Raw genomic sequence first — 12,570 nt, 5'->3', positions numbered from 1 at the left:
GCATTTCTTTATCTTCCTTTTTATATGGCTCCAAAGGTATTTTCCTAGTGAAACAGATACAGCTCTCAAAGCTGATTTTACATGTATGAACCCATCAAATCTACATCATGCCAGTTAGTATTTTCTGGATACATATTTAATGTGATCAGCCTTTTCAAACACTTAATATTGCACAACATTATAATTTCAACATAAATCATATACTTACTTGATGTATTTTACTCATAAAAGCAGCCCTTTTTTTTTTGTTTGCAGCTGCTCTGTACAAAACATGCAGTGCACATATGTACCTCTTACTTCACAAATGGAAAAAGTCAGTAACAATAACATTGCAGAGCAGCAACTTCTCAGAAGTTTTACAAAATGGAGATGAAGTAAGACCATAAAGGTTGCCTTCTTTTTGGACACTAATGTTGCATTCCTTTGGTGAAATGCAATACTACGGTTGCTCCCAAGAGATGCAAGACTGATAAGTCACTCCACATATGAAAACAAGAAAGTTTACTTGCCTGAAGACTTACAGACTTTGTTTTACCACAGCAGAAGTTATGTATCTCTAGAAGCACAAATAAGAAAACTTTGTGCTCCCCAGCAAGGTTATTCACTGCATAAATGTAAGTCATACCTAAACCACTGGATGTTTGTGTGTGGCATGGACTCCAAAATGTAATCCCATCTGGAAGCCCACTTAATATTATTCTTTTCCTATAAAGAAATTAAATAGCAATTAATAGAGACAAATACAAGTTTGTTGCAGTCTCTGAGAAGAAATAAGCACACACAATCTCTTCCAGAAACCTTCCACTCAGCATTAATATCTAAGCTTGGTATCAGCCCTGGATGTTAGACCTCCGTTGTGCATTAATAATTCTTTTCATCTCCTGAGCCTTTCAAAGAATATTTCATTTATTGAAATCTCCTATTCATGCCTTCCACCTTCAAGTGGGACTTCACTAAGCCTCATCTTCCCATGATTTGCTATGTAGCTGCCTGCAACTCCCAAATACAATCGTGCCATTGCTACAAGATATTCCCAGCATAACACATGACATGAATCTTAAACTTTGTTCAACACACCTTATGAGCATGTTTCTAGTTTCCCCTGGATTTTTCCCTTTCTCATCATCTTTAATGTGTTTAGCACAAACTTTCTTGCTCCCTGCCATAATGGTATATGACACAGACTATTTTCCACTCCTGGCAACATACCCACTGACGACTTTGATTTCTGTTTTCCCTTTGAAGGATATAAGAACAAATCTTTCAGCAAGTTTCCTCTTCAAAAGAGACTTCCATCCTCTCCTATCTCCTCCTCTAGATGCTTCATGTTAAAGCGGTACAAGCGATAACTTCTTCTGACCTCCAAGCCTTATCCTCCACCAGCTAGTCTCATGGAAGGTACATTTGCTGTCCTGCTACCAAACTCTGTCTCCTGACTGGTGTGAAGTTCATACGAATTTCTTAGCATCCTTACCAGATGACAAAACTGTACAGTTAATTATCAAAATTTAGACTATACTGACAATGACCTAGGATTTAAGTTTCAAGTCGTGTTCTGGATCAAAAAAAAAGTTACAATGAATTGCACCAATACAACTAAGTGGCTGAAATTGCCACAAGTTACTCTTTACTGGCACAATCTGTAGTTGATCAGTAGCGAAAGGATAATAGATGTTCCAGAAGGGTGATTTTAAAGTTTGTTATTTGAGTATCAAACTGCTCGCATGCTTATACTTCTGTACACTCGTGTATTAAACATGTGAGACACAATTGTAACTTTACACACACACACAAAGCTGAATACTTGGCCTTTTATAATGAATTAGAACAGACACCAAAGTTTTCTCATCAGAAATCAGCTCTCATATCAAAAAGGGCAATAAATGCATTTTACCTGTTTATGTACTCAAGATTACTGAAACTAATGTTCTCCTCTTTTAAAATATTTTTCACAGATGAATACTACCCTTTTAATTTATTTTGAAACTATTGATAATGCCTGATATATTTTATTTTTTCTTTCATTCCAAATCAAAGCTAATGGATAAAATAGAAAAGTCAATTTTGAAGTGCCTTGAGTGCCATCTGCTGGAAGCATCTGAACCAACAGCTGTTAAAACTTACATGCTCTATTCCCAAGAAAAAGAGAGTAAATAGCCCAAACACCTAACACATTGCATCTATAACAGGACAAAGTGCACATTGCAAGTCTACACTGCAATTCATCATCAAAATTTACACAAAAATGTTAATAGACAGGAGGCTCAATCATGTAGTAAAATCAGAGAGTCTCAAAGGAAAAGTAATAGCATATAGAGCCTTGCACCTCAAGATCTCTGGTTCAAATCAAATTCCATTTGGTACAACGAAAGCTGTTACCACATGATGGTGACTTGACTGCCTATGCAAAATAAGCCGGTGGTCAAGCCAAATCCTTTAAGATCAGTGTCTTACATCAGAAGAATACCCATGGCTTCAGGACAGACTGGAAGTGAGGCACAAAGGTTTGCAATAGTTCAAACCACTGTTATTCTCACCCCCAGAGGAGGCTCACTTTCCATGCTGTGGTAAAGACACAGTAGCAAGAAAGTCAGATTTCCTCCTGACTAAGTTGTAGCAGGCTGAATAAAGCATAATACTCTAAAAGACAAATGGCCCACTACTCAAAAAGAAAAAAAAAGCTACCAAATGAAAGCATGGCACCATCAGACAAAAAAACTCTGAAAGACGCAGTATAACTCAAGGAACAGAACTCTTTAAGTTATTACTAACAGAAAGTCATTAGATTGAATAAAACAGGGCAAAACTGAAGTCTATATTTTTTCCGTTTGTTTTCTAATACCAAGAGATCTGGTTCTCAATAAGACAGCAAAGATTGCAGTTACAAATAAAATTTGAGGATATTTGAATACAGAATCAGAACGATGGTAATGATGGTAGGGGGATGAAGGCAAAAGGTCTCTACATATTCCAAGTGTCACTTGCAACTACAGCAATGCAATTGTCAATTGCAACTACAGCAATAGAAACATCATAGTTTTGGGGAAAAATGCTTCACAAGATCATCCTTATGGAGTTTACACTGCTTTAGCCCAGTTACAGCTCTTTGCAAATTATCCGGTTTTTCTGGGTTTGTACTTTTGGGGAATTACATATAACAGATTCAATACTTACTTCAAATGTCACTGAGTAAGTATAGATCAAATTCAGTTTGTTGTTGAATTCTCCAGGAATCTCCATGGGTGGACCTTCACAGCTTAAGTTGTTTTCATCTGTATGTTTGTAACTAAGGAAAAAATATCGTTAAATAAAATAAAATTACATCTAATCAACAGCAGAAATTTTCACAATTTCTTTTTAAGGGTAATCAGAATGGGTTTTTAATGGGGAAAAAAAAGAACAGGAAGAGCTCTGTATATAATTTTGAATCAGCTATTCAACTTCCTTGAGAACTTGCTTTTCCTTGCTTCTACCACTAAAGGCCAAAGATTTTCAGAGATACCTCTATTATCTCTTATGTTTGTAGTTACAGATAATATGAAAGAAATACATGTATATAATTAGGCATCATTATTCATAATTTCTGTAACAACTTCAGAGTTACAGCAGAGCTGAATACTATTTCTTACCAGCACTTGCAGTGAGTTAAAGTCTCCCTAGAAAGCATCCCAGGGATTTGGAACACTATCTTCAGTTAATATATGTTCAGACTTTTGGGCACTTGAGAACATTATAGGTACACTCAGGATTGCCAGGTATGTGAGAGACAAGAAATTAAGACCTCCAAAACTATGGGAGATATAGTTTCGCCCTACCCACTTTTTTTTTTTTTTTGTCATATTAGAACAGCATCCTAGTCCTAAACTAATATGCTGCATGATTAACTGGGCCATGAAACCTGAAGATCTTTACCTGGTAAGAAGGTAAGTTTTAACATGAAATACGCCTTTCTCTGCCATCATACCTCTCCTCCACATTTTAAACAAGACCATGTTATTGATGAGGGACTTAACATCAGTATACATGTATGCTTGTCAACAAGGAAGATGGAAACTTTATCAGTCTCCCACAGATTCTTATTTTCCCTCAAGTGTCATTAGGGGAAGGTTGTATATTTTATTTTTAGTGGATTTGTGGGTGCCTTTTATTTATTTTTAAACGCAACAGAAGTGACTGTGTAAACCTTTTCATTTTCCATTCCTATACAAGTAGTCTAATGTCACCTCTCTTCAGTCTTTAATACTCAGAAAAATATAGAACAACTCCAAACAACATTCTACAGTTCAAAAGCATAAACCCTTCTCTGTTGCACCTTACTACAGCTATAGAAGCACAAAATCAAAGAAACCTTACAGTTTGGTTGAATTTTCTCCTGTAAATCTTCTCTAACACTGGAAAATAGTTTCCCTCTCACATCCTCTCAATCAAGATGTAGTTACCCAGCTTAGCTACACAATTATTCCTTATATGCATTATTACATGACAACAACTGAGTCAAGCTACAAGGTAATACAACTTCCATGAACAGTCTAGGGTGCTCCAGCCTCAAATACTCCCCACTGGGAGAGGCTAAAGGTTGAAGCAAAGCACCAAGCAAAACATCACGTCAGAGAATGACAAAATTAAGGTTATGTGCAACCTAACTGTGCCCCCTTGTGGTTTGCATTACAATCAAGTTCTCTTACTTTTGAACCATTCAGGATGCAACCAATAAAGCATTAAACAAAAATGGAGAAGGTTGGTAGAATCTTCCTGCCACCATCTGGGAGCAGAGGAAAATGGAAGGAATAAACATGCATAGCAAGTATAATTCACTAAAATTACACCGTGCCATAGCAACAGAAAGAAAAAAAAAACAAAAAAACTACACCCAAATCTCCACACAGGTCGTACACATCTGTATAATTTGAGAAGTTGTAGTCACGTAATTTAAGAACGTACTTAATCCCTATAGAAAAGGGGAAGACTGAGCTGCAGTTCTCAAATATATATAAGTATTAACTATGCATGAGCAAACTGGCAATAGGCCAAAGTAATCACTTCAGTCCAACCTCTGAATTCTTGCATCTCCTTTCTTGGTCAACCTACTAGTGCAGAAACCAAAAAGCTACTTATAAGAAGATAAGTCAGTCTTCTCAGATATTCTGCTGTTTTGAATGGCAGTATTAACTTGATACTTCACTTGAACCTCAGTATTCAAACTAACGCAGGAAAAAGTATATCTGTACAAATATAGTATGTATATATAAAGTGTATCTGTACCTTTGTACAGAGCACATATGGGGTGCAGTGCAGCAGAAGTAAGAGAGATGACAAGGGAAACTTTAAATCAATTAACGGATGCGTCTTACGTATCTAAAACATGTTTTAGAAAGGAAAGATATGCACAGCTATATGCAAATGAATATAAACATGAGAATGCTTCTATTGTTTGTGTCAGGTTATAAGACTTCACAAAAGTAGTTTTTCCAATCAGGATGGACTTCGGGGAACATCTGAAAAGCAAAGTTATATGACATTTACAGTCATGGAACTGCTTTTTACAAACACAGTTCCAGCTGTGAACCAGTATACTGAAAACTTTACCAGAGTTCAAAATAACTGGTTCCTCAGAACTTAGTAACACCAAACATCATTTCAAAGTTTGCAACTACTGATAGATTCCTCAGTACTAGAACTTGCTGCTCTAATGCAGAATTACCTTTGTGGTCTCAGTCGTGCCATCACCAGTCTTGCACCAGGCCAGTTTTCATCCTTCCCACTATGGTACATGATTGTTATGTCAACGTGGTTGAAGAGGTAGAAAGTGTTCTTCTTGTTAAACTCTGACTAAAAAAATATCATCAAGAGCTTAAGAAACTTCCAGCAGGAGAGGGCGCAATGCAGTCATGAATTTTAGAATAAGACTACTGTCCAAAAAAGGAGCAGGAAAAAACATTTTTCTACATGCTTGTATAAAATACATACACATTTTCTTAAACAGTACATTGTAGCATGTTATCTAAATAATACCCACATCATAGTTAAAGCATCACATGTTTCTATTAAGATATAAAAGCATATGACACTATTTTTGCACAAAGCTGCCAAAACAAGTTCAAAGATCTTATTCAAGCTGCCAGTAATTCAGATTTGCCACTGCTCCCTGCCCGACATACAGCCTACCTGTCAACTACTGAAGCTGACAAAATAGGTTCTGCTTCAAAAAAGTACCTTTCACTTTCAGTAGCTATTCTGCTTTGTCATCCATATCCTTCTAGAACTTGGAACTGAAGAACTATATAAAGTTCATATTAAAAAAAAAAAAAAATCACAGTAGATCAGTAGATACCTGAGTCAATTCAAATTGACTTGAATTTTCCTTTCTTCCCACAATTGTCATTGTTTAGAAAAAACTATAACTTTCACTTGAATTAAGGGACCAGAATGATGGACTTCCAGTTGAGTTTTTAAGTTTAAAGTTCCTTTCTTGGTTTTATATGTTAGCCATTTTCCAACTGCCATAAAATATTCCTCTCCTGTCCCTCTCAGCAAAACATTAAAGTGTCTTGCACTAAAGTTATCTGGATTCCTCATCTTTAACTGCCAGAAGAAGACTAGAATCATGCCTGTATCATACTCTAACCCTATCTTTAGGTACCTTCTCCCTCCAATTTAAATTAGCGGCTGAGACAGTAATATAGTTTGTTAGCGACATAAATGTGAGGATGAACGGTAGTTCTGACACTGCACGATAACAACCTCTTTTCTGCCCCATTTTGAAGGGATAATTACATCTTCCAAAATAGTTATTTAGGTATACTTCTTGAGGAGAATGATATTGCCCAACTCAGCCCAGAAATCAGTCATATTCACTGTGCTATATTCTTATTTGCCAAGGTAGCAATCCTTTCTTCTACTGCTGTGCTTTGCAACATTCTCATTGCAACGAGATACTACAGACTAAAACTGAAGCTAAGTATTGCAGCTACACTAGCAAAACACCCACACCACAGCTAGCACACCCAATGTGTGCAGCATTTCATGGATATACCATACAAGCTGCCTGAGCACTCACTAGGAAATTCAATCATTGTCACTTACGTATGAAGCTCATCCTATAAAAAAAATAAAACTGTTTAAGTTGCTGACTTTGCCACAAACATTTTCCATGTACCACAAAGCTTCCAAGACAGCAGTATCAATGTAACATAAAATCAATCTTCTCAATAACCCTGCAGTATAACATCACAAAGTAATACAGATGAACACCTAACTACAGCAGGTTATTCAAATCACCGACCATTTTCAAAGTGAACATGCATGATAAATGCATCACATGTTAATACAAATAAATTGACTGCTCTACATACAAGCAGTAAGTTATGTGGCAGAGCACAGCCACAGCAAACTGCTCTCTCAAGAAGGTGGTCCTCCACCTCAGAAGAACTGCATCACTAATATATGTAACAGCAGTAGTTCACCATACAACTCCCAGGATGAGTGACACATTTCAAACTGTTGTGAATATAATTCTTTCCTCTAACACAGCTGTGTTATCTTCCAGCCATCTGGGAAAAATCCTGAGATATTTAGGTTGCAAACTGTGCTAGACATAACTTTTGCAACTAGAGCGCTGCTCATTTCTGGATCTTCACTAGACAGCTTGTATGCGAAATCCATACAAGGTCTTGCACACAGACACAATTCAAGTTGTGTGGACACAGAATTAATAGGTATGGAGATGGATACATATGACATTTCAGAACAAAAACTCTGAGTTTTCTGAGGCTTTCAGACATCAAAACAGTTACTTTATAGCATCATGTAGACAAACAAACAAAGTGTCTTTTTGGACACTTCTATCAGAAAGACACTGCATACAAAAGAAGCCATTCTGTTTTTTTCAGTTCCCACATTCTGAATATTAACTATACTTACAAGGCTACCTATTCTTTTTCAGGAAAACAAAGTTTAAAAATAAAACTCTGAAATAAATTACATCTACTATACTAAAGAAAAAAGTTCCACCACTTACATTTATAACACAAGCATCTTTAACTCTACCATCTGGAGTAACAAAACATCCTATTGGGAATCCTGGATTACAGTACTTTTGTCCATCTTCCACATCATAGCACCATGTTACAGGCATGTTATCAATAATCCTATAAAGAAATTATCAAAGAACAAGTCCTCAGGAGATATGCACCTTATTTCATACTGACATTTAGCATCCGTGTAATGCAGTTTTCAGTAGCACCCACAAGATGCACAGTAGAGGACAACAGTCTGATAGAAGAAGGAAGAAAGCAACCACTTAGAAGAAAAATAACGTGATGCTAAAAAAGGAACATGAAAAAAGCTCAAGCACACATTTCAGCTTACCAGTGATGTTGATAGTTCAACTGCATTCCTTTCTTCAAGAAAGCCAGCTTGCTCCTATCAGCACTGTTTTCTGGGTCATAAGACCTTGTACAAACTTTCTTGCATGTTTCCTGCTTCTTAAAAGTGAACTGGTATGAAAGTACACAAAGAGAGCAATTTAAGTTTTGCTTCAATAATCTGTCCAGACTTCTCCTGTAAAGCTGACTTATTTGACATACATCCCTGACATGAAAGTTTGAGGCAGAATTCCCCATACAATAAATTGCTTTAACTAAATTTCAAGAGTTCTGTATATCTGGAAACTGTATTCCCCTTTCACGTTGCTAAAAGTCTACAACAGCCCAGATAAATTACCTTCAGATGATCAACATTTGAAAATCAGCAGAAAAGGTACTGCTTTCTTATTTTAACAGTTTATTTTGACAGTTTCATCATCTGTTACACCAGACTTAACTAAATCTTTTTTTTAATGTTCTGCTTTAATTTTAGCTGTGTTTCCCTCATGATTTAAGTTATCAGACAACGTTGCCAAAAATGTAACATGTTGCACAATGTCTATGCTTCAAGGGCAGACACCACCTAATGCTAACATGCTCACATTTGTATATCAAACTGGTATTCTAACCCAGTTAGGATTTACCTGTTACTGAGCTAACATAACTAAGACCATGACTGAAAATTCTAACATTATTAAGGCTTAAGTGATAACCAATAACAGGGCATTTTTAATTACTGTAGTATACAGCCATTTCAAAGACATAACTGTTACAGTTCTTAAATTACAGGTATCAAGCCCAAATGACACATCATGCTTTGTATTTAAAAGCTTCTTGTGGTTAGCAGTCATATGACTACATTAGCTCAGAGAATAAAGGAGAGAGAGACCTCTAGGAGTAGTTTACACAAGGGAGGAGTCATCACCTTCTTAACAGTCCCATGAAAAGGTGTGACTAGGTCCCTAATGCCTGAGCAGAAGTAGACTCAAACTCTGCTGCCTCATTTTCTCACAGAGATTTGGATTATCTAGTAACCTCACAGACAAGCATAGCCCAGTTTTCGGTTTCACTAACAAATCCCAGTTTGGAAAACACACTTGAACAGCATACAGTTTTCAGGTGTTAAGAAGCACAGTTTGACTGTATCTCCTTTATTGCCAATAATTTTCCCAATCTGGTTGGCCAGTACTTGACAGATGTTACTTTTTAGTCATTGGTAACACAGTACACAAGACAGAAAAATACCTAATCTACAGAATACTTGCACATCTTTATTTTATGGAAGATTTCAAATGGCATGCTTCAAAAATGAAAATGTTGGTTTTAGACAACAGATTTTAAATGTATACAAGCACGGAAAGCTGGAAATGAGCCCCAGCTTGGCTTCTCTTCCCACTCTGGAAGTTGCCTAATAGCACAACTAAGATGTATGTGAAACAGTTTCTGAACCAGCAGTTTGTGGCCTCCTATATTACAGCTCAAAAAATGATTTCAGATCACCTAACACTCTAGGCTATATACCCAGCTGTTCAAGAACTACTTAGTTTCTTGATTCCTTTATCATAGAGAAACAGGAAGGAAGAGTGATTACTGGCTCACAGCTTCCTAACTTTTATTAGTCACCCTTGGATGCTTTTGGGACCAGAAGGATTTTTTTTGTTCATTTTTATTATAAACTGTACAAAGTTTAAATGAAAAACAAAACCAAAAAACCCACAAAATCATTAATTCTTCAGCCGTGTCTTCAGCTATATCAGCGGACTACAACCATTAAAAAGAGAGCTATCAAATTTAAACAGGATTGTATTTAAGGGATGAAACAACCTTATATGGAGATGATGCTATTCTCTCTCCAAACAGCACTTGCCCGAGATTTTCAGATGGTCTTTTCTCTTCCTTATCTTGACAGAAGTCAAAACTGGGAAAAAAAAAATCACAGTAGAAAAGATAACCTTTAATTTTTAATTACCATATAATTGTAAATAATAGCCTAAAACAATTTCTTAAGTTTTGCCCTAAGCATTGCAGTTTTCATGTTTCTTTCAGTAGGCCTGCAGCTGTTAATAAAAGTAGAAGTGCTTCTATATATATTAAATAGAAATATTCCTATTTGATGTCAGTTTCAACCAAGGTATTTCAAAGGTAAAGTATATTTAACAAAACACATGGCTTTTAGTCCAGTCTTTTCAAGTAACAGTTTAAACAAACAATATCATGTTTCGCATAAAAAAAAAAAAAGTCTGTCCATTCTCTTGGAAAAAAAAATAATAAAAATCACCCCCCGTTCTTAAAGACTCTTTAATATGAAACACATTCCCAAGAAGTACTTCCAATATTAATATTCCACACTGCCAAATGCCATTCGCCAACTCTTTTTGACTCAATAGTCTGAAACAGCTGAAAATTGGAGCGAAAGTATAACCATTCTGTGTCTTTATTATTTAAACATGGGCAGCAGTAGGTTAAGAAAAAGAGATTCACTTATCTTTGCTGAATAAGTACTTTTCCTCAATGTGTGGGCCTAAATTCATTGGCTTTCATAAAGTTTAGTGCAAATAGAGATTTTGTTGACTTTTTGAGCTGGTCTGTGGCCTCGTTGCTACTGTTGCATTATACAGTATTAGAGCTACATTAACAGCAAGTTTCTCTTTTCTACATCAAACAGCAAGACAATTTTATTGATTGCCTATAACTGCTTACTAGAAGTACTTTTGTAGATAGGTATAGTATTCACCAACAAGAATCAAAGTGAAAATAAAACCCAAAAATTAGATACAGAGCTTTGGCAGTAAAAGAAAAGTAACAGTGACTCTTCTTTCAATTACTTTAGCTGCCAGAAACAAAGAACACAAAGATCCTGTCTTCCTGGATTTGACAAATAGGAAGGAGTTTCAAATGTGTCAAACAGGCTATACTAAGTCTAAAACTGAGCTCAAATGCAAAGAACCTGTAGAAACTCAACAGTCTCATCTTTAACAATAACAGAAGGTAGTCAGGATGCACAGGGTTAGCTTTCATCCTTTCCACTGTCACATTTTAGTCCTGCTGATGAGCACTGGATTTGCTCTGCTATCTGTACATCCAAAACAATCCGTTATGTACACCCAAAACAAGGCTTACAGGAAACAAGAGCACTTGTGTTATGGGTTGTATCACTGCACTAAGAACAGAAAACAAACTTTCCAAATGCTTCTGGAAGCCTGTCGTGGTGTACTTACGCATCATACTCATATGGCAGGACCGATTCAACCGAGTCCAGTCTGTTCACAAAGAGCTCAATTAGCGACTGAAACGGAGAAGAGAAGTATGACAATACAAATCTGCAAAATCAGAGGCACGGCCAACACAAGGCGCATCAGCAGCTGTCGGGAGCTAACCAAAGTTGCAGCACGCCACAGTTCCTGCACTCTTCTGACAGGCCCCGACCGCAGCGCCGGGCCACGCCACAGCCATCCCCCAGCAGCCCCGCCGCCACAGGAGGCTGCAGCAATGAAGGGAAATTTGCTTTTTTTCCAGTCATGACTGAAAAATTGAGCGGGAAAGGGAGAATTCCACCCTCCCGGGGGAAACGCCAGGTGTGCCTGGGAGAAGGCGGCGGGTGTCACTCCCCGGAGCAAAGGTCCGTCCCGAGAGGGACCGGCCGGGGCTCATGCCTGAAGGGTTCCTCAGTCGCAGAAACCCCATCAAGCCCCCTCGGTGCCTGCTCGGCCATGGGGGAACCCCGCCGGGCCTCCCGCCAGGGCTCTCTCACCTTGCAGCCCTCGCTCTCCTTGTCGTCGTCGCAGAAGCTGACGGGCGCCAGGCCGGGCAGGTAGAAGGCGGTGCAGAGATGGGCCAGCAGCAAGATGCCGGCCGCCAGCAGCCTCATCTTCCAGCCTCAGGAGGCGAAGGCAGCATGAGGCGAGGCGGCAGCCCCGACTCCCACCCCCCCGGCAGCGCCTTGCGGAGGCAGCCCCAGCCCAGGCGGAGGCCGGCAGCGGCGGCGTCACCACAGCGTTGGGGCCGCGGCGCCTGCGTGCTGCCGGGTGAGGCGCCGGGCGCCATCTTGAGGTAGGGCGCTGCGAGGCGCGGACGCTCCGCTCCGCTCCTCACGGAGCTCGGGGCTGGCTCCGGGGCGTTTTGGGGGAAGCGATTTCTCTTCTTCCTCGCCTTCCACGCTCGCTTTATTCCTTGCTCTTCTCTTACTCCTCTGCTGGCGCTGGGTTCC

The 12,570-nt window shown here is 38.4% G+C and overlaps 1 protein-coding gene across 1 annotated transcript in view; it reads right to left on the bottom strand.

Annotated features, from left to right (window-relative positions):
• LOC101794812 (transmembrane 9 superfamily member 2) overlaps nt 1–12,370 on the bottom strand; it is a 31,321-nt gene extending 18,951 nt beyond the window's left edge. The window contains exons 1-8 of the mRNA XM_005023806.5: nt 12,115–12,370; nt 11,582–11,649; nt 10,188–10,281; nt 8,368–8,495; nt 8,018–8,147; nt 5,702–5,829; nt 3,175–3,286; nt 626–705 (exon numbers count right to left, since the gene is read on the bottom strand). Coding sequence (XP_005023863.2) covers nt 626–705; nt 3,175–3,286; nt 5,702–5,829; nt 8,018–8,147; nt 8,368–8,495; nt 10,188–10,281; nt 11,582–11,649; nt 12,115–12,231 — 857 coding nt within the window. The 5' untranslated portion in view covers nt 12,232–12,370. The remainder of the gene's footprint in view (nt 1–625; nt 706–3,174; nt 3,287–5,701; nt 5,830–8,017; nt 8,148–8,367; nt 8,496–10,187; nt 10,282–11,581; nt 11,650–12,114) is intronic.
• Nucleotides 12,371–12,570: the final 200 nt, after the last annotated feature.

The sequence above is a fragment of the Anas platyrhynchos genome, chromosome 10, assembly GCF_047663525.1.
Source record: "Anas platyrhynchos isolate ZD024472 breed Pekin duck chromosome 10, IASCAAS_PekinDuck_T2T, whole genome shotgun sequence".
Taxonomy (NCBI): Eukaryota; Metazoa; Chordata; class Aves; order Anseriformes; family Anatidae; genus Anas; species Anas platyrhynchos.
This window is presented reverse-complemented; position numbering and strand designations above follow the sequence as displayed.